The sequence below is a fragment of the Ammospiza nelsoni genome, chromosome 8 (assembly GCF_027579445.1).
Source record: "Ammospiza nelsoni isolate bAmmNel1 chromosome 8, bAmmNel1.pri, whole genome shotgun sequence".
Lineage (NCBI taxonomy): Eukaryota > Metazoa > Chordata > Aves > Passeriformes > Passerellidae > Ammospiza > Ammospiza nelsoni.
The window spans coordinates 6,842,068-6,863,741 of NC_080640.1; the positions used below are offsets into that span (position 1 = coordinate 6,842,068).

Here is a 21,674-nt window from a genome sequence, read left to right on the forward strand (position 1 = left end):
CAACCCTGATGCCTGTACACCCTCCAAGGGGATGGGCAGGGCTGACCTGTCCAGATCCACACACTTGAGTAGAGCAGAGTGTGTGTAGGGTGGTGAGATGAGCAGTGCCAAGCTGGAAGCAAAGCATTTTGGAGTCAATGGGAGCATTTCCACTCATTTCAAGGACTTGTATTACCCTCTTGAACATCTACAAATGAAAGATACTGTACTCAAGACAACTTATTTTTTAGGGCCACTTTGCCATGCTGCCCATCTGCTTTGTTGATCTCAGAGCATCACCAGCAAAACAGCAAAACCAGCAGCAAAGTCCTGGTATGTACCACACTGCTTCTCCTTTCAAGAGCTAAAATGTAATAATCCCTCCGACTCTCCCATCCTTCAGTCACACACACAACATTCCCTTTAATATTGCTATGTCTCACTTCTCCTTCTTCTTCTTTTCTTTTTTAAACAAAATTCCCAAGTGGAGGTATCAAGGTTTTCCTACAGCTCTGTTTCACTTAAAAAATAATTGGATCGTTATTTTCTATAAGGACCAAACTTCAACAGTAAGTAATTTCTAGAGATGTCAAGTGGCTCAGCATAAAAGTTAATCTTGATCTATTGGTTTGTTAGGTGTGTTTACATCCAACCAGTTAGCTCTCCTTAAACAAGAGTGATTCGAAGCCCTTTCTGGAGAGCATGAAAATGATTCCCCCAGCACTTAGATCCTCAGGGCCATAATCCAACAAAAGCAGGCTTATCTTTAAGCATATGAGTAGCCCTGTCAAAGTCAATGGGGCTCCAGATGTGTTTAAAGATAAACACATACTTAAGTGCCTTGCTGTATTGGAACTCCTTGCCTGTTTTATTTCCATTTAATTTCAATAGAAGGCCTTAAATTTTGTACATAGAAGCAGAGGATTCTTGCTGGATGGCACATTAGAATATTATTTTCAAAGAGGTTGAATAGGGAAATGCCAACATCACAGAAGTAATTTTGAATTATTCAGATGGTTTATTTCAACTGTAATGAATCTATATTGTTTGACTTGTTTTACTTGGGGCTTCAGGATAGAAGCACTGCAAACATGGAATTGAGCAACAAAGCTCTGCTAGGCTCCACTCCAGTGCCACAAGCCCAATATCTCACTTTAAGGAAGTTGCTTCAGCTGCTCAAGCTTCATCTCACCACTGCAAAAATGAAGATTATTAACATTTCCTTTATCTCACTTCAGTTGCCTAGTAAATGCTTGAGCAAGGATTTGATAATAGAAAATGCTGAAAGCTGCTTCTTTTGAAAAAATATAACTGGAAAAAAATATTGATTGCAAACCTGCTTGGGAAAAAAAAAAGTTTCTTTGAGTTTTCCACATGCTCTAGCAATCAAATTGATCAAACAGCAATTTTATGCAACTGTTTCTTAACATTTCAGAGAACGAGCTCTGCTATTCTGGATGACTGAGCTCCAGATGAAAGCGCAGCAGCAAAATCATCGCAGCGAATGAAACTGAGGGAGCTGAGCTTTATTGCCCAGTGCATTGTAAGGGATGATCATCTACATGGCCTTTTGGGTTGGGTGGCTTTGTTTGGACACTCCATCTGCCTGCAGGAGTCCTCTGGCAGGGTGTGTGCTGCCTGCTATGCCTGGCCCTGCTGCGGGCAGGTGTCGCGGCCAGCACAGCAGCAGTGCCAGCACCCAGCCCCGCAGAGCAGCTGGGGTGTGCCTGGGAGGCAGCAGGGTGGAAGGCAGTCAGGGGGGTGCATCACATGCCCTGTCTCCAGATTCTCCTGAGATTCCTCCTGCAGGAAGAGACAGCCTTTGGGCTCATCTATATTTCAGCTGCTCCAGTGACTGCAGCTTCTGCAGAGTCATGGCTGGTGGTCAGACACAGCAGCACTGCTCTGGTTTTTCCTGCAGCTCCCAGCACCCCTGAGCGCAGGAGGGGCAGGGTGCTGTGTCTGCCCTGCCAGAGCTGCATGGAATCATCCTGCTGCACAAGCTGTGGGTGTGGAAAGGGCTGCAAGGCAAGCAGCCTTTCATTCCTGTCAGACTGCGGGCAACTGGATAGATCCCATTTAAAAGGAAGGGGATGGGAGGGAGGCACTCAAAGAATGGGAACATAATGAAATGAAAAGAAATCCAGATGTGGTGTTCATTTGCCTGAAAGGACTGCTGCCTGGGCCTTCCCACGCAGTGCAACAATTGCCACTCCATCTGCTAAGGAAGCAGCTATTCACACAGAGCCGCCTTCCCACGGCACAGCACAGCCCGTGACACCCAGGTTTGCAGCACAACCCAACAGCCACCTGCCAGTGTGGCACTAGCAGCAAGCTTGGGCAGTGGGTGATGTCCTTTTCCCCAGCTGGAAAGACTTTACAGGAGCCAGCGTGACAACATGGCCCGGCGTGCCACACAGCATCTCCCCAACACATCTCGTGTCTTGAGGTGACAGAAGGAGGGATTGGCATGATCAGAGAGAGAAAACGCATTCTGTGTAAACATCCACTGACATGTGCTGCTTAATTCAAGGCCAGGCACTGGCCCCTGTTTGGCAGGAGAAGGACTCAGTGGTTACTCTAGGCTGAGGTTCTACAGCTTCTTTTTATTTTTTTCACAGCTGACATTTAGCTCCTCTCAGTAGCTCAGCTTTCCATTTCCCCTTTGCCATGTCTATTCTGCCAGGAAACTTGCTGGCTGCTTTATTGCCTTGAATGTCCAGCTCTTCTGCTATTCTTTTCACATCTGTACAGTCATTTTTCCTTTTCCTTCTGAATCAGAGCACCACTCCAAACAACCCTGTGAAGTACAGTCTATTATCCCTTTTCTCCACAAAGCGGTTTTGAATTTTCATATGTAATGCGCTATATAAAAATAAAAAACCTTGTCCTGTCTTAATAGCCTAATTCTTAAACAGTTATGGCCTCATTCTCCTTCAAAGTACATAATTTCCATTGACAGCAGTGGGAACACTGCCAACACAATGGTGAATTAGTTCCCATGAAAAAAAGATGCAGATACCAAAAGGTCCAATTCTGCTCTTCATTAGGAGGAAATGAAGGTAGGGTTGACAAAAAAAGATAAAACCAAGACACAAAATAGCATGAAACAGCTTCATACTAACAGGCAGTAGGCTGCTAACTGAGAAGTCGTTGGAACTGACCCTAATATGGCAGGAGTGTGAGTCAAGAGAAATTCAATAACATCAGTAGCACCTGATCCCTGTGGCAAAGCCTGGAGCCAGCCCTCAGAGCTGTGCCTTCCCCTGAGCTGGGGAAGGCAGGTACAGCTGGACCTCACCTGCCTCCTCTCCCCTGGCTCGTGGGGGTCTGAGTCAGGGCCTCAAGAACATCTCAAAATATTTCCAAGTGTTTGTCCTTCACAGCCAGACACCTCATGGATGTTGTCTGTGCCATATTAAAGGGCAGGGAGTGGGTGGCATCATTTCTACACCTGAGAACTCAACAGTGGGGGCTTGGCAGTTATTCAGCTTCCCTGCTGTTTAACAAGTCTATTTTCTGAATATTTTTTCTTTTCTTTGTGGGTGGTCTTGTAGTTGGAGCTTTTCCCTGAGGATCTCACTCCATCTCTCTGGCAAAACTGGGAAAGTATAGCATTCTCTGGGCTTCTTTTTTTTTCACCAATTAAAAAATAATAAAATTAAATAAAATTAAATAAATAATTTCTTCCATCTGTAAAAATTAAAGAAACCATATTTCTTATCTAATTAGTCTGTTTTGGGTTGTTAAAAACCTAAAGAATACTATTTTATTTTTTGTATTACATCTAATCTATCAAGAGCACAAACAGATATGGGGATTCCTGATGTTTTTAATGTAGCATCACTTTTCTTGTGCTATTCAATCGTAAAAACATCCTAGCAATAAAAATAGACAATCTATATACTAGTAATACCAAGTCTTTAGAAACACATTGTTTGAGATTTGTACCTCTCTGCTATTTAAATGAATAACCAAACTATAACTACACCTAAACTCCTTTATATTCATAAAGAGGAAACTATGAGAGTTTGGTAAAAATTGCCATACTTGTGACCAGAGTTTCTGCCTGACAATGAAGCTGCTATGTGCTTCTACTGCTAGAAGAACTGCTCTTACTGCTCCTTTCACACAAAAGTGAGCCTTGGGATCCAGGCAGCAAGATCTGGACTCCAGGATGTTTTAAAATCATAGAATTGTTCAGGACCTTTAAGATCTTCAGCCACCAACCCAGCAGCAGTACAATGTTCATCATTAAACCATATCCTCAAGTGACACATTCACATTTTTATGAATGCTTCTAGAGATGGTGGAATCATCTTATCTTATCCAGATTATTTCCTTCTGGGAACTGGAAAACATAATAAATCATCTCTCTTGTGCACCCAGAAGGGGAATGCACCTTTGGCCACAGGAGTTTAGTTTCCAAATTTTGCAATCCCTTTGTGAAAGGAATCCGTGGGAGTGCACCAGAGCAAAAGATCTCTTCTTGTTATTGCTCCTCTCCTCCTTGTCCTTGCCTGTGCTTTGCAGAAACTTGAAGCACACCAGACTTTGACAAGCTTGGCTTTGCAGAACCCCACTTCTGAGCTGTCCTCCACATTTAGGATTAATGTTGTCTGCTATCCCAAATGTGCTGCTCTGGCTTTTTCCTACCCCATGCCACAAGTCCTTCAGGTACCTCACAGAGTACCCTGCTCCTGGTACTGCAAGGAAGAACAAACTAAATCCCAAACAGATGCCCCACTCCCCACTGTGAGCAGTGCCCAGCCCTGGGTGTAAGACTCAATCAGGCTGATCATCGTTTTCAACCCTGTGTAACGAGTTAATCCTAACAATGTCCAACTCACTTTAAATTCACACCAAGGTATTTGCCTCAGTAACCTCCTGCAACAGCAGCTCCTGTAGGTGATGAGACGTGTCTGGGCATTTAGTTTTCGTTCTAAACTTGCTGGGTTTAAATTTAACCTGAGGCTTATTCACATGTGACAAAATAGAGAGGGTACGATGTTCAGTGCTTGAGAATTTTGGCTTCCACAATCAGCTCCCTTTTCATCTTCTTCTCATCCAAATAATTCCAGTCTTTGACATGTCTTGTGTATTAATCCTAGCAGCTCTGTAACTGTTCTTTATTTTAATTTCTTGAACATTTTTTGACTCTACTATGTACCTCAAGAGAGAGGAGGATAAATAGAATGAACACAGATTTAATGTGTAATTATGGCATAATCCTGCTATATGTCATAAACCAGCTATCCTGATGAGTTTTTGGCATTCTGCTCTATCTTTATATGAAACCAAATAGTCTTCTTTTTTGTTTTTTTTTTTTAAAGCTGCTGGTACAGATTGAGGTAAATCAGACACTGCTGGCTACTGATACAGGTTCTTTTCCCTCACAGATTGCAGGAAATTCAGGGCTTTTCAGATTATTTGAGCTATACAGTTAATCACTGATGATTTACATTCCTTTTCATTTAGCCATGCTCAGAGCTGTCTCCATCGTGCTGCTCACCCTTCCAGCATGCTTAAATCCATCAGGTGAAGTATTCACCATAAAGTGAACTCATCCCAAGCTGACCCACAATCTCCAATGGGTTTTAACAAACCAAAGTGCAATGATTTTTTTTGCCTACCTTTTCCATAATTTTCCATGACAAAATGTTTGGAAGTGCACTGAATCATTATTTTCAGGGCTGCTTCTGAAATACTGCTGTCTTCTGGGTAACAAAATCCTGCCAGCATTCAAGCTACATATTCAGTCAAAAATTTCCTGTAAATGTGACTCTGTTCCCCTTTATGAGTGTACCTTCAAGACCCATAGTTCAATAATTTTCTGTTTAGGCTCTTATTTGTTGGATGTAATCAAAAGGTCCAGGTAGACAAACCTTTCAAGAAAAGATTTGATTTTGTTTGTGGTTGTACTTGTGGTTGCTGTTGACATTTTCCATTTCCATACAGGGAACAAAGTAATTACATGATAATAAAGTAAAAACAGCAAAAAATCAAACTTAAACCATTTCAGGAAGATTTTAACTAAATCTGCTGGATGCCTCTGGGTGAGCCTTAGGATGATGTCAGAGTTTCTCTCACCCCAGAGTGAAGGGACAGTTTCCAATCTCTCACATATTCCAACATGACTGTCCTCTGCAGCTTTCCCTGGATCCTTGGAACCATGCTTATGAGTTTTTGAGACACTCTTTGTGTTCAATCTGACCTGACTTAAGCTTTCAAAATCAAAGCACTAAATAGTTTAACCCAAAATGTGACCTTTTTTTTTTTTTTTTTTTTTTTTTTTTTTTTTAATTTGCTGCAAAGGTCTTTAGTGGTAAAACACCAAGTATTGGGAAGAGTACAGTTCACATCTACTGCTCTGGACACGTCACCTTCGCAAACAACTCCTCTTGTTTAAACCTTCAAGCTTGCTTTTATTGGCTCTGTGAAAAAAATATGATTGTGAGAGTTTTAGCACCAATAGTAAAGGCTCATGGTCTAACAGCTTTTGAGGTGGTAAATACTCATGAGTGCTCCAGGCAAGCTGGGAAAGCTCAGTCCCCTCTCAGGAGAGGGTGAAATGAAGGCAGGGAGAGTTTGAGTGCTCAGGTACTGCTGATTACAGAGGCAGCCAGTGACATGGGGGAGGCTGAAACCAAAGGCTCTCAGTCTGCTTTCAGAGAGAAACCAGTATTTCCTCTCAAATCACAGTTTTCCCTCATGGAAAGAATCCTGTCTCAGCCCTGTTCAGATGGCTTGTATATGCCATGGGCATGATCCAGGCAATAAAGCTTTGTAATAAGCTACTGTCCAGATTGATAACTGTAAGGAGCATCTCATAATGACCACAACATGATTAGTCATGATACATGTGTGATACCCATGCTCATTATTACCGGCCTCCAGAACAGCACTGCTGAGTCCTGCCAATGTGCTCAGTTTGGTACTGGGAGAGACAATACTGCAATTACTGCCAAAGTATGCAGGAACATTTAGCAGCAGCTGGTTGGGGATTCTGCACCAGGCTGGCAATCAGGAGCACAGCAAAGCATGGCAGGGTGTGCTAGGACTAACTTAGATTATCTGGATTGATGCTTTATTTTAAATATGTCTCTGGGTGTGCCCATTTATTTTAAGCAGTTGTCTTGCAGAACAGAAGGCATGCATGGGGCACTGGCATGAAGAACACAACATCTGCACTGGAGCTGATGAAACCTATTTGGAAACAGCTACATCCCAATTTCATACCAATATTTGATGTTGTTGCCCACTTACAAAGCAGAGAGATATTTTCTTTTTCTTGCTGTTGCACCCATTATGTTTGTGAGCCTGTGACATTTCATTTCATGTACATCTTTTATATCATGACCCAAGGGCCCACGTAACATTGAAAAACACAAATGTACCTGAGCATCAGTCCTTGGAAAGTCTGGGGAAGTGCAATTAGAGCTGTTTCTAGCCATGCAGACTACCACAAACATGACAACCTTACCTTCCACTTCACACAGAGAGCTGAACTGAGTCAAAGACTTCAATCCTTTCCTTCAAAGGCAGTGTAAAGTTTCCAGATAGAAACACATCTCTGTTCTTCAAGGATACTGCTGCCCTGTGCGGGAGGAGTCCATTTTCCAGGCTCAGTTGCAGGAGATGAAGGCAATACACACTAGAAGAAATCTCTATTTGAAACAGAGAGCTTAGCACAGGCCTTCTGAATGTCCCCTAAATACACAGTAATATGTACATTTTGAAACTTCCAGAATCCATCTTCTGTTGTAAGGAAATTTCCTCAACAGCAGCGAGTAACTGCAAAAACAGAAGATTATGATTAATTATATTATTAAATATGCTGTGCACTTTGTTTGAGAAGGTGATAAATGTTCCTGATGGTAAACATATTCCTGAGACTTGTGGGAAAGAACCTTCTGGTGAACCTTCATCTTGATAAAGACCTTCTTCCTCTGCACTGACACAGTCACTCACACTGGACAGGAACGCCCTGTCCAAGAGAAATGTAACATTGATGCACAAAATAATAAACTTTTTATTGTCTCCTCATAACAATTCCTTGACATTATCACATGTATCATTATGAGTAACCATCACACTCTCTGCTAATTGGAAATAACCAGGAAGTTGTTCAGCCCCAAGGTACCAGCTCACATCCCCTGTGCTAAACAAGTATCCAAAAAAGGCCTAGCAGGTCCTTGCCAAAAGTATCTGTAAATTCAAAAGCAAATAATCTGAGCCAAAATAATCAGGAAAATTCATGGAATAAAAATCTGCTTAGGGCTATTAAACCCTGAGATAAATCTTTGAGTCAGAAGATCTCTGAACCATGCTTTTTAGCTTGAAACTCTTACTTTTATCAACAAAGAAGAACACAAGAAGCAGTAGCTATAATGTACATCTCTCCTGTACATGAAATAGAGATAAAAATAACATAAATAATGGCAGTCAATGAGAGACATTTTTCATTCTTCTACGTGCTAATGCAAACTTATAAAACTGTATTTGAAAAAACAGAAAAGTCTACACAGCAAAGCACAGCCAGGGAGTACCTGTAGAGTGTACTAAGAGATTTTAAGCATTATTTGAAGGGAAAAGAAGTAACCCTTAATCTGCTTATCCAATGATACACGAGTGTGGATGTGAGAGTGCTGAAGCTACAGACATCCCTGAAGTTGTGACAGTAAGAGAGGGACATATCATGTCCTGAAAGAACATAACATCCAAGAATGATTTAAGCATATTGTGGGGGAAAAAATGAATGAGGATAGGAGAAAGGAAATTTAGTGACTGCTGGACTAAAGAAAACGTTGCTTTTGTAAAGGGTAAAATTCTGATTTTCCCAGTGCTGCTCTGGATGTTGCTATTTGTTGCAGATGAGCGGGCCTCAATTAAAGGAACTGAGCTCTGTTTGGACAGGCTTGTCTGCTCACTACAAGTTTCCCTCAGGATTAGACTCATTATTTGAATTTCCAGACCTTCAACAGTGCTATGTTCATAACGTGTGAAAGCAAATTTAACTGATTCAATTGGGGAAATTCTCTTTACACCACTGAATTCTATGGACAAAAAGATCCTTGAAATGTATTTATCAGAATATGGCACAAGTATAACAAAAATCCCCTGGTCTTTACTGAACTTTGGATCAGGGACTTGTCAAAAAAAAAAAAAAGGCCAGATTATCACACAAACATAATATTTAATCTCCAGATATTCTGTTTCAAACAGTGTAATTGAGTTCAATAGCTCCATGTTTATTATTATGGCCTATGCATAGAGATTACATAAAGAAAACTATGGGGGGAAATGTCACACATACACCCACACACCTATGCAAATACAATTATAATTGCCTCTGTATTTCACAGCAAACCTTTTATGGGAATCACTACGCCCATTGTGTCTAAAATAAAATCCGTTAGGTAAAAATGTTTGTAGCAGAACTTTGTTTTGTTTAGCATTAAACAGCCATGTCCAGCTGGGACTGTTGATGGAGCCTTGCCTGTGCACACACACATGTTTGTGTTTATCTATATCACACAACAAAGCTGGCCTGCTAAGCCCAGCCTATGCTTCAGCCACATTAAAAATTTCCCTAATCAGCATCCACTTGTTGCATTTCCCTTTGAAAGACCAAATCTCTCTGAAATGTATCAGAGATTTCCTGGTAGCCTGTCACCCAGCAGGCCTTTGAGCAGCACTGCAAATCCATGGGGGGAATGAACTCCTTCCATGCTCTGTCTGTAGCTGCATGGAGCCTTGCACAGGGGCTAGGGTTTATTTGGGGCCCCTGGGTTTATATGGCTGCCCTACAATGGGAGCTAAAAACAACAGAGCACCACAGATCCCTGAGATGCACTGGCTGTAAGGAAAGATGAAACCTGGCCCATAATGAGGATGTTCCATGTCTAGTTGTATGCATAAATAGAGTTGAAATGAGAGGGTTTGATGAAGGTCTTAGGTACACCTCACCAATCTCAATTCGACTTTTCAGACAATGTCAGTATAAATAAATTATGGAGATTTGTGGGAAAATTACAAATATTTGAGATTTCTACTAAAGACAACTCACTGAAATGTACCTATGAACAACCATCTTATTTTTCTTATTTTTCTTATTTTTCTTATTTTTCTTATTTTTCTTATTTTTCTTATTTTTCTTTTCTTTTTTTAAAATCCCCTTTCCTTTCCTTTCCTTTCCTTTCCTTTCCTTTCCTTTCCTTTCCTTTCCTTTCCTTTCCTTTCCTTTCCTTTCCTTTCCTTTCCTTTCCTTTCCTTTCCTTTCCTTTCCTTTCCTTTCCTTTCCTTTCCTTTCCTTTCCTTTCCTTTCCTTTCCTTTCCTTTCCCCTCTCCTTCCCACCCTCCCCACCCCCCGTTCTTTTCTCGCCTCCCATGAATTTCCTGTTTATGCTGATCGAGCACTGGGTCCTTCCCTCCATTCCACCACCTTGGACAAAGATTGTGTCCCATGGGATGAGGGTGGGTGGTTTTTCCACCAGCAGAGGCAGGATGAGGCCCATGGAGCTGAGTTCTGCTTCTCCCTCCTGGCACCATCAGCAACAAGGCACAGGGCTGGCCCTGCCTGCTTCAGGTGGGTGGAATTCCCAGGCAGGCAGGCAGGCAGGGGACGAGGCGGGGAACAGCCAGCCCGGTGGATACACCGCCATTTGTGTGAAAAATTCTCAGGGAAAATTCTTTCTCTCCCTCTCAGGCCCCTAAACTCTTTGTGAATGGGGCCAGTGCAACATGTGGCCTTTCACCTCGCCCAAGAACCACTGCCAGACAGCCACACTCAGAGAATTGTTTGTTAATAGTCCAATTAGATAATTGCCATCTTTCACTCCTTTTGCTCTACGTTTCCCATAAAGGAATGAATAAGGAGAGAAGCATGAAGAGGGCTTCTGCCCTGCAAGGTGACAAGAAGGACTGGAGCATGCTCTTTGCACAAGGCCATTTGCTTGAATTGAATCATTGTAGCCTAATCAATGGTCTTATTGGATTACTGGCTGTTGCGGTTCTCAGAGATATTGTAGCAGAGACAATGAAATAGCTAGAGTAAAACTTTTTTCTCCTTTAGTGGATCACGCAGTTGAGATTTTTCACGGGCTATCTCTCCCTCTCTCTCTCTCTCTCTCTCTCTCCTTCCCTCCCTCCCTCTCTCTCTCCCTCTTTCTCCCCCTCTCTCTTTCTCCCCCCTCCTGGATCCACTGCACACAAAGCTGGCTTTTTTTTTTTTTTTTTTTTTTTTTTTTTTTCAATGAGCAGGCTCTGCGAATAGGTTCAGTGTTTGCGAAGGTGCAGAATTAGCAGACACACATGCATGCACACATACACACACACACAGAGGGAGAAGCACAAAAAGCAAGTATCGGGACTGAAATAAGGAGAGGTAGGAGTTTAAGATGGCTGTCTGTGGGGAGATGTGTTAACGAGGATTTCTGCTGGCCAAGATAACCTGCTTCCTTGGAGAGATCTGCTTGAAGGAAGAACTTTTTGGGTGTGTGCGTCCTGGGGATCTGTTTGTTTGTTTACAATCCAGGGGGCTTTTTTTTTTTTTTTTTTGCTTTTTCTTCACCCCCCCTGCAACTGCATTTTTTCAGCCTTTCCTAGCAGCTTTATTCAGATTTATTTGGCGTGCTTTGGAGAAAGCCACTATATAATCGGGAGGTCAAAGGCAGACTGAAGAAAGTTAATAATGGCTGCTAATGGTGCTAACAATTCAGGGTGAATCTTGTCAAAAGTTGGTGGTTTTTTTTCCCTCTTCCCCACCCTTTTTTTTTCTCTCTCTTTTTTTTTTTTTTTTTTTTTTTTTTCTGGAAGTCTCAGTCTTTTGATTGTGTGTTTCCTGAAAGCAAGACCAATCATTTCAGTTTATTCACTGGCTAAACTCTACTTGATTGGGGACAAGCACACAAACCATCCATTACGATCTGATATATTATCCAAACAATTTAGTGTATTCATGAGGTAACCTAAATGTGGAGGCTGCAAAATTACCCGTAATCAATTGAAACAGCGAGTGCCCGTCCCTCTGTGTGTCTAACAACTACATGTCTCTGTAATAAGGCAGACATTAAATCATTTTAGAGTTGTACTGTTGAGTACCTGATCACTGGGCGCTCTGGGAAGCTGGACAGTCACATTAGGACGCTGGGACTGAGGAAGCCGCTGCTTTTCCAGTGGGATAAAACCCGATCTTCCTTACTCAAGGTGCTTTACAGATCCCCACCGATCTCACCCTAAGTCGTGCAATATCCAGCATAGACTTCGTCTTCTTCTTCTTCTTCTACTCTTCTATAATTTTTTTGTTATCGTTGTTGGCGCTTTTTTTTTTTTTTTTTTTGGTTTTTTTGTTTTGTTTTTATTGCACTACATGTTTGGGAAACAAGACAAAATGGACGTTAGATGCAGTTCAGAGACTGAAGCTAACCGGGTCTCGAAGAACGGACATAAAGAGGGCAAGGAAAGCAAAGGGTCTGAAGGAAATATTTCTACTTCTTTTTTGAAGGATCAGCAAGGGACTTTTTCTGCCTCTGCAGCCACGGAAGGTTGTAATAAAAGTAAATCTAGTTCGGCTGATCCGGACTATTGCAGGAGGATCCTAGTTAGAGGTATGAGTTTGAGGTGTTTGGCGAGGGTGGGGGAAGGTGAGCCCGGGAGATGGGGTTGATTTTGCCGCTTTGCCTGGGGTCTGGCCCTGGGTCCAAAGCCCTTCCTACGGCTGCGGGGGAGAGACCCCGCTCGGGGCCGGGCCGTGCCGTGCCCCGGCCCCGCTCCGCCGCCTTTATCCCGGGGAATTTCCGCCGCAGTCTCGGCGCAAAGTTAAGCCGCGGTTGTTGCTCCCCGGCGCTGCCCCGGAACGGACCGGCCCCGCTCATTGTTGTTTTGTTTTTCCTTTCCTGCCCCGCAGCTTTCCCGGGGTGCCGGTCCCCGCGGGGAGCCCCGCGTTCGTTCCCCCGGGGCCGCGGCTCTGCCGGGCGCGCTCCCTCCGCGCCCGCGCATCCCGCCCGCGGCCGGCCGCGCACCACGGCGAGGGGCAGCGAGGCCCTCTCGGAGGGCAGAGATTCCCTCTGTGCCTCCTCTCTCCGTGCCCGGCAGCCCGTAGGAAAGGGCTGCTTTAAAATAACCACCAGCCTTAAGATAAATGGAGGGATAACGAAGGGTTATTTAATTATTACTTTTTAGTACTTATACGTTTAATTTCCCTCAATCTTCGTCCTTTCTCCAGGCTAAAATAGCTAAATAATCTTATTCTTACTCCCTCCAAAAAAAGAGAAAAAATTACCTGAAGAAATTTCAGTTTTATTAAGGTGCGTTTCGGGGGAGGAGGGAGAGAAGAGAATCGGAACAAAATATGTGGGAAGCAGGCCTTGAAAGCCAGAATTAATCCTTACGCCACTGGCTGACCCAGAGAAGGGTCAGATTAAAATGATGTGATTGTCTCTGATTTAAAACGTACCGAGGAGGTAAAATTACGGCAAGTAAAGTTCCGAAGGCTTTAAGGTAACCTGAATCTGGCTCTAGCTTGACAGTCGTGTTAATGAGATTTGTCCCGCTTTCCTTCCAGTCGGGGCTACCAGAAAAGTGAGGTTTCTGCGGGCTGGTTGGTGCCTTGTTTTCTTTCCCTCCCCCCCTCCTTTTTTTTTTTTTTTTTTTTTTTTTTTTTTTTTTTTCCCCTCCTGCTTCTCGTTGCCAAAACCCCAAAGCGGCAGCGGCAGCGGTGCAGGGTGGGCTGGAGGTGTCCCCACGTTCACAGTGGCAGGCAGCCAGATCGGGGCACTGCTGCCTCCAAAAGCTTTTTTTTTGGAAGCATGAGAAACTTGTTATTAAAAAAATAATAATTAGAAGTGTTTATATTTTGGGGTGGGGGACGGAATGTATATGGTGGCTACCAGCAAGTCCTAGCCCGGAGCCCAAGAGGAACAAAGAGTAGCCCTGCACTCCAGGCAGGCACAAAGCCTGGCCTGAAGGATCTCTCTCCCCCCAGCTTCTTCCCAGAGGGGCCGTGGGTGATGCCGCAGTGTCGCACTGTGAGCACAATATAGTCAAAGTAATTTTTAAATGGGCTGAGGGGATTAATTATAGAGGCCCGGGCCCCCATCGCCCCCTCCTTCCTTCTCTGTTGTGGGTTTTTTCCCTTCCGTGGGTGCAGTGGCCAGGTGCAGAGCCTCAGTCGCAGGGACCCTGCTCCATCCCGACTCGTGCCTCGGTCCTGAAGGCGCTGGGGACGGCTCTTTCCCTTGGAAAAATTAGAAAGTATAAAAAGGAGGGGGAAATCAGAGGAGGGTTGCCTGGGTATGAAGCTGACTGCGCCTTTCTTTGCCAGATGCCAAAGGTTCAATCCGAGAGATTATTCTGCCTAAAGGGCTTGATCTGGACCGTCCCAAGCGGACCCGCACCTCCTTCACGGCCGAGCAGCTCTACCGCCTGGAGATGGAGTTTCAGCGCTGCCAGTACGTCGTGGGCCGGGAGCGCACGGAGCTCGCCCGCCAGCTCAATCTCTCCGAGACTCAGGTAGCGCCCCAAGGCCGGGGAGCCGCGCCTGCCCTGCCCTGCCCCGCGGGACCCCCCTCCCGGCCGGGGCAGCTCCGTGCCCTGCGGGGCCCAAGGACGCGGCCTTGCGCGCCTCCTGCGCCCTCAGCGCAGCCCCCGCGGGGCGAGGGGGGAGGCAGCCCCGGGGTGCCCACGCGTGTCCGGCCGGGATGGAGCTGAGGGGCTGCTGGCTGAGGAGTCCCGGCTGGGGACCTCTAACTGCGTGTGTCCCTAAGTGCGTGTGTCCCTAAGTGCGTGTGACCTTAACTGCGTGTGACCTTAACTGCGTGTCCCTAAGTGTGTCCCTAACTGCGTGTGTCCCTAACTGCGTGTGTCATAGCAAGAGGAACTGCTGGCCAAGGGAGTCCCTCGTGTCGCCTCACCCAGCCCCTCTGGGCTCTCCCCGCGGGCGAGGAGGCCCGAGGGCCTCGGAGGGAGCTTGGCCACGAAGCCAAACTCCCGCCGGACCGGGAGCTCCCCCAGCTCCGGCCCGAGGGGATCCGGCCCCGCCAGGCTCGGTGTGCCCGGCTCCCCCAGCTCCGGCCCGAGGGGATCCGGCCCCGCCAGGGTCGGTGTGCCCGGCTCCCCCAGCTCCGGCCCGAGGGGATCCAGCCCCGCCAGGCTCGGTGTGCCCGGCTCCCCCAGCTCCGGCCCGGCCAGGCTCGGTGTGCCCGGCTCCCACAGTTCCGGCCCGAGGGGATCCTGCCCCGCCAGGCTCGGTGTGCCCGGCTCCCACAGTTCCGGCCCGCAGGGATCCGGCCCCGCCAGGGTCGGTGTGCCCGGCTCCCCCAGCTCCGGCCCGGCCAGGCTCGGTGTGCCCGGCTCCCACAGTTCCGGCCCGCGGAGAGCCGGCCCCGCCAGGCTCGGTGTGCCCGGCTGCGCGGAGCCGCCGCCCCCGGGCGCGGAGATTTCGCTGCTGCGGCCGGGGAGAAGCGAGGGGAGGCCGAGCCGCTCCCAGCCCAGGCATACAGGCGCTCAAAGTCGCAGGGAGAGACGGGCACCTTCCCCCCGGGCTGCCGGGCTGGAGATGTTCGGGCTGGGCTTTCCTGGGTATGAGAGATCCGGCGATGGGGCTGAACTTTGGGCCGTATTTTGAGTCCTTATATGTCCGAAGGGGAGAATCGCTCCTGTACCCTCCAGGGCAGAAAGGCCGGGGACCGACAGGAGGCCTAAAACTGTGTGAGAGCGCAGGGAAGCATCCAAAAGTCCAAACTTAAAGCTGGTTTCATATTTCCACAAAACATCATATAACAGTAAATTCCCCTGATATGATAATTAGCTTTTTCTTTCCTTGCCGCATAGGAGTGACAAGTTGAACAGCTTGTAGGTTACAGAACCTGCCATGGGTGGGTTTTGTAGTGTTTTGGTTTGGTTTTGGTTTTGTTCGTTGTTTTTTTGAGTGACTTCCAGAATTCCTTTTAAAAGTTGAATATTATTTAAAATTATTTGGGGATAGAGAGAGAGCGTTCAGTTTGGAATACGGGGAAAGAAGGTCATTGCTGCTGCTACCCCCAGGAAGGGCAGTCGGAGCGGGCAGCGGCTGCTGGGAGCCGCGGAGTGCCCGGGGCTCCGGCTGAGCCGGCTTAGAATAAAGCGGTGAGAAAGGGCTGGCTCCGTCTCGCGGAGAATTCCCGGCCTGTAGTAAACTAGGACGAAGTGAGAGGTCTGGTTAAAGATGCAGAACGAAAGGCCCCGGGGTCACCCCGAAACCGGGCCCAGACAGAGGGTGCGGGGGGCCGTGTCTGTGAGCGCGGCTTTGTGCGTTTGGGAAGCGCTCCCCGCTGCCAAGTGCCTGTGCCCCAGCCCTCCCCCGCAGCCTCCGGGGGGGCACCTGCCGGGGGGCGCCGCTTCCTCCCGCCCCGCTGACCCTGCCTCTCTCCCCGGCCCGCAGGTCAAGGTCTGGTTCCAGAACCGGCGCACCAAGCAGAAGAAGGACCAGGGCAAGGACTCCGAGCTGCGCTCGGTGGTGTCCGAGACCGCCGCCACCTGCAGCGTCCTGCGGTTGCTGGAGCAAGGCCGGCTGCTGTCTCCGCCGGGGCTGCCGGGCCTGCTGCCGCCCTGTGCCACGGGCGCGCTGGGCTCGGCGCTGCGCGGGCCCGGCCTGGCCGCGGCGGGCGGCGGCAGCGCGGCGGCGGCTCCGGGCGGCGGCGGCGGCTCCCCGCACCCTCCGGCCGCCAGCGGAGCCGCCGGGCCGCCCCCCGCCCGCGGCGCTGCACGGAGCGGCGGCCGCGGGGCACGGGCTGTTCGGGCTGCCGGTGCCCGCGCTGCTGGGCTCCGTGGCCGGCCGCCTCTCCTCCGCGCCCCTGGCCGTGGCCGGCTCGCTGGCGGGCAACTTGCAGGAACTGTCGGCCCGCTACCTGAGCTCGTCCGCCTTCGAGCCCTACTCCCGGACCAACAATAAAGAGAGCGCTGAGAAAAAAGCACTGGACTGACTCTAAGTACCTTCCCCCTATTTATATTTATAGTCTCTATTTGTGGCGGTATTTATGGGACGGGCGGCCCCGCTCCCGCCGCCCCCGAGCCCCGCGGCGCGGCTCCCTCCGCGGGCCGGGGCGGAGCGGGGCCCGCAGCCCGGGGCAGCCGGGGCCGGGGCGCGGCGGGGGCTGCGGGCGCCTCCCGGTGCGCTCCCGCTGCCCGCGGTCCGTCTGTCCGGGCGGGAGGGGCGATCGCGCTGCTCGTTCGGTCGGGAAGGGACGCAGAGGGTCAGCGGTCGGGCCGAGGGTCGGCCGGGCTCCCCTCCATCGGCTTCGGCCAATGCCGAGCGAGGGAGCGGGGTTTCGGAGAGAGGAGGACGGAGCTGCCAGGTGATGCCCGTTTTGGGGTGGTTTTTTTGTGTCCCCCAGACTCAGTGATTTCTAAGCACAAAGGTTTTGGGGCCTCACCTGTGGTCCCCGTTTACCCCCACACTCGCTGCACTACAGCCCCGAGCGAGCCCTTAGCACCAGTCAGGAAATCCTCCAGCAACTTTTCTTTTTCTTGGTAAATCTTGGATGTGGGAAGAGCCGAGACTGACTGAACGTACAGTCACGAATAGGGGAGACAGAAACCAGTGGCTGCAGAAATTTTGCGTAAAATTGTCTCTTCCTTTGAGATAACACAACGCCCCCCCTTTTTTTCCCCTTTTTTCCTTTTTTTTTTTTTTTAATTTGAATTCCAACGGGCCTGTCCCGCGGAGCTTATCTGCAAAAACAAGTCTGCAGACAAATCATGGAACTCACAAATCTATTTGTATCTAGATCTGTTGCGATCGTAATTTTAATTTTTATTGCTTTATTTGATTTTTCCAAATAATTTCAATGTTCATCTAAACACAAAAAAACCCTGTAGCCTTCCTTCCTCCTAAAATAACCCTCTCGCATATCGCTCATACTTCATTTAAAACGAACGTAAAATATAAAAATCGTATCTTTTATTGTTATTTTTGTACTTTAAAACACATCTATGTAACAAACTTTTTTTTTTTCATAATTCTTACTGCTATTTTCTCCACAAACATATGTATTTCACCTTTTAGTATTCTGGATCGAATATTTTCTGTTCAATTTCGGTACTTGAATTTGCCACAAAAGGGATGCTGTACTTAGGTAGTTCTTTGGGGGGAAAAAATATTTACTTTGGTTTTAAGTTTCTTTTCTTTCTTTGAACTTTAACACATGGCGTTTACAAACTGTATAAATACGTGCCACCAAACTGTAACCAAAAAAGAAAAAAAAAATTACGAAAAAGTGGAATGGTTGCTGTAGAATATAGAATTAACTATAGACCAGAACTGGACAGAAGGAGCTGGATGAAAAGAAAATAGTAATTTTATTGTAAATTATTTACGTCTGAAGTTTCTAGGCAACTAGTCGAAAAAATAATGAATGAATCGAGCGCTGAGCCCTTGCTACTAACTTTTGTTCTGAATGTTTTGGATATTTGGATGTTTTGTATTTATGTGGTGAGAGTGAAATATATTATATCTATATGATGACGGAATTAGGTGTATTTTCGTCTTATATTTGTAGCACCCAAATTGCCTTCATTTACACATGCACTGAAAAAAAAAAACAACAAAAAACCAACAAAATAACAACAAATCCCTATCCCTATTTAACCTGCCCGATTTTTCCTGTTTTTAAAATTAAATTTAATGTTTCATTTTAAGCGGGGGGCTGTGAGATCCACTTCCTAGAGGGTGATTTCCCGGCTGGGGCAGTTTGGGGCATTCCCAGTCCCGTGCTCGGCTCTGACCCAGCCCTTGCAGATCTCCCTGGCCCGGGGGCTGATCCCTGCCCGTGTCCGTGCCCGTGGTGCTTCCGGTGCCCCGGAGGTGCCCACCCTGCCAGGTGCCACCCCGTGCAGGGCACTGCTCACCTCCAAACCGTGCCGGGCCAGGCAGGCACTCCTGAGTGCACATCCGTGCGTGTGTGACAATGTACAGATGTACAAGCACACGTAAAGACACTGCTCAGCTTGTGTGCACAAATACAGATATTTAGAGGGGTTTTCTGAGCAGCTCTTGCTTCCATTCTGGTTGGCAGCCCAGCCCTGAGGGTTTTTACTGGGCAGGAGTGCAGGTTTCCCAATGCCCTGGCTCCCCAGGCCGTGCCACCTGGGCAGGGTGGCACCTGCTGTCCCCACAGCTCTGCCCTGCCCTCAGGTCCCTCTGTGGCCTCCGCTGGGCTCTGCCACAAGCCTGTCCCAGCCAGGGCAGATGCACTGCTCCAGGTTAGGGGGGAAGGATGCAGTGGTGATGCTGATTTGGTTGGTTTTTTATGAAGAGTGTAGAAATGATCTGGGGAAGGGCAGACGGGGTGAAGGAGGGGATCGCAGGTGACATTTGAAGAGGTGACATTGAAACTGCTGGTCAAGACTGGAAAACTTCACGGGGAGGGAAAAGTGTTGTATTAAAAAGAAAAGAGCTGAATGTGACAGATCTGCCAGGGAGATCTGGAGGGAGAGGGTGGTTTTCAGTTTGTGCCTTGCCTGGACTGCACAGCATCACCCACAGCCCCACACAAAGAAGGGAGCCCTGGCCTGGGCTGCCTTTGGAAATTCCCTTCCCAAGGAGGGAATTGTCACCACCCAAACCCTCCCTGGGCTCCCCTGCCAAACAGGGGGCTGAGCTGTGTGATGAATTTGTCCTGTCTTGCAGGACCTCCCTGCAGCTGAGATGGGGCCATTTCAGTGTCCAAATTCGCTGCTGCGTTGTGAGCCATGGGAACAGCAGCACAAACGTGTTCTGACAGAGCTGGCTCAGGTGCCCTCATCTAAAAAGAGGATTTCCCTGCTCCTCTCTTTAACCAGAGACTGCAGGAGCATTCCTGTCCCCTCACACAGGTGCCACGAGGCTCTTTTTCCCTGGTTGCTGGCCTGATCTGCAGTCTCAGGGCTGGAGCTGTGGTCATTGTAAGCTCTCTGCTCCCCTTGTAAAGCAGTTTAAGCCAGCATCAGGCTAAATTGCTGACACAGTAGCAGAAGCCCTTGTTTTACAGCTTTGCAGCCCTCAGTATACATGTGAAGAGCTAGACATTTTTATTCTTATTACTATTATTATTAATTATTTCTGAACATTTAAAAGAAAAAAAAAAGAAATAAATACTTCAGGAAATTTTAATTTCTTTTTTTTTCTTGTCTCCTTCAAATTCCATCTGTCGCATATCAGGGGCTGCTTGTGGGCTGGGGTTGGAGCAAAAACCAGAGGCTCCCCAGTCCTGTGTAGGGCTGTCACAGTTCTGTTTCAGTCTCTGCTTGTGACTCAGGCCAAAACCTTGGAGCCCCACAGGGAGGGAGGCAATCGGTCATTTTCTTTAAAATTTTCAGCATTTCAAAAGCACGGGGTCCCTGAGAATCAAAACACCCTGGTTTCTACAAAATATATTCATTTGCATTTCTGTAAAAAGAAAGAGGGAATACCACCTGTGTTATTGCATAGGAAAAATTAAAAATCATTCATACACACATCTACATATACAGTGAAGCTGAATATAAAAGCTGGTTTAGTTTTTTTGGTTAGTTGGTTCAGTGGGGTTTTTTTGTTTTTTTTTCCAACAACACCAAAGCTGTTCTGAAGCTGTGTGCTGCCCAGAGACACTACTTGCTTGTTTGCACTAAAATGCTGATTTTCATCCTACTGGAGCAATGAACACAAGCCACCTTCCTGAAGCTATTTGCTGCTGAAAGGTTTTGCTGCATTTCTTGCTGTATTTTTATTTGTGGCCATCACCGGGGCATTAGAGCTCAATCAGAGAAATATTTCGTTTATGCAGAGGGAGCATGTGTGAATGTGAGGGGGGCAGGAATATTCAGTAGGAAAGCAAATAAACCAAGTGTAAATCTATATCTGGCATGAATTTTTAAAGGAAATCACAGAAGGATTTCTGTGGCAGTTGGACTTCCCCAAACTTTTCCTTAGCAGCAGCTACACATAGGGCTTAGGATTTACAAAGATGGAGTGCAGCATGGGCTATTTAAATTTCTTCATCTGAAGGAATTCATCAACTCAAGGAGTATTTTCACAGTTACATGGACAATATATCTTTCCCTGTGGCTCTCAGGAAGGAAAAGCTCCCAGGATCAGCTCCAGAGCACCCAGGGAAAACACAAAACAATGCTAGCCAGGTACACATAGGGAAAAGAGAAATCAGTCTATTTAGAGGATATTTTCAAAAGCATTTGCCCACCCACTTAACATAGACCCTGTTTTATTTGCTGCTCCTCCATATCCCTCATGCCAGGGATTAGTGCAGCCTCTGACCACTCTTTGCAATCCTGCCCCCGTTTGCAATCCTGCCATCAGCCCAAGGTACATGACCTTGTGACATGGAAAAAAGCACACCAGGTCTCTGATTAACTTCAGAGTATTTAATTACTTTTAAGGAAAGAAAAACACTTCCAAAGAATAACTCTTGAGCAGAAGCAAGTCACAGCCAGCAGCAAGTGTTTAACAAAATTACCAGGGAAGCTAAAATGAGATCAATGCATGTGATGCTGTCTATGCAAAAGCCACAATATAAATTGTGACCCTGGGCCATGGCTGTGGCCAAAGTGCTGGCTGGCAGGGGCTGACCTAGGACACTTCTGACTCAGGTGTAAGAACTCTCTAACAAGCACTTTACTCCCCATCTTTCTGCTTCTTATAATTGCTGAGCAACTTAAGCACAGTATTTATTTATTATCTTTCT

General features: G+C 47.1%; 1 protein-coding gene across 1 annotated transcript; it reads left to right on the forward strand.

Moving 5' to 3' along the window:
- Positions 1 to 12,349: 12,349 nt before the first annotated feature.
- VAX1 (ventral anterior homeobox 1) lies at positions 12,350 to 16,940 on the forward strand. Its single transcript, XM_059477410.1, is given in 4 exon segments — positions 12,350 to 12,587; positions 14,303 to 14,490; positions 16,400 to 16,707; positions 16,709 to 16,940. Coding segments are annotated over 4 exon segments (966 nt in total).
- The last annotated feature ends 4,734 nt before the right edge of the window (positions 16,941 to 21,674 follow it).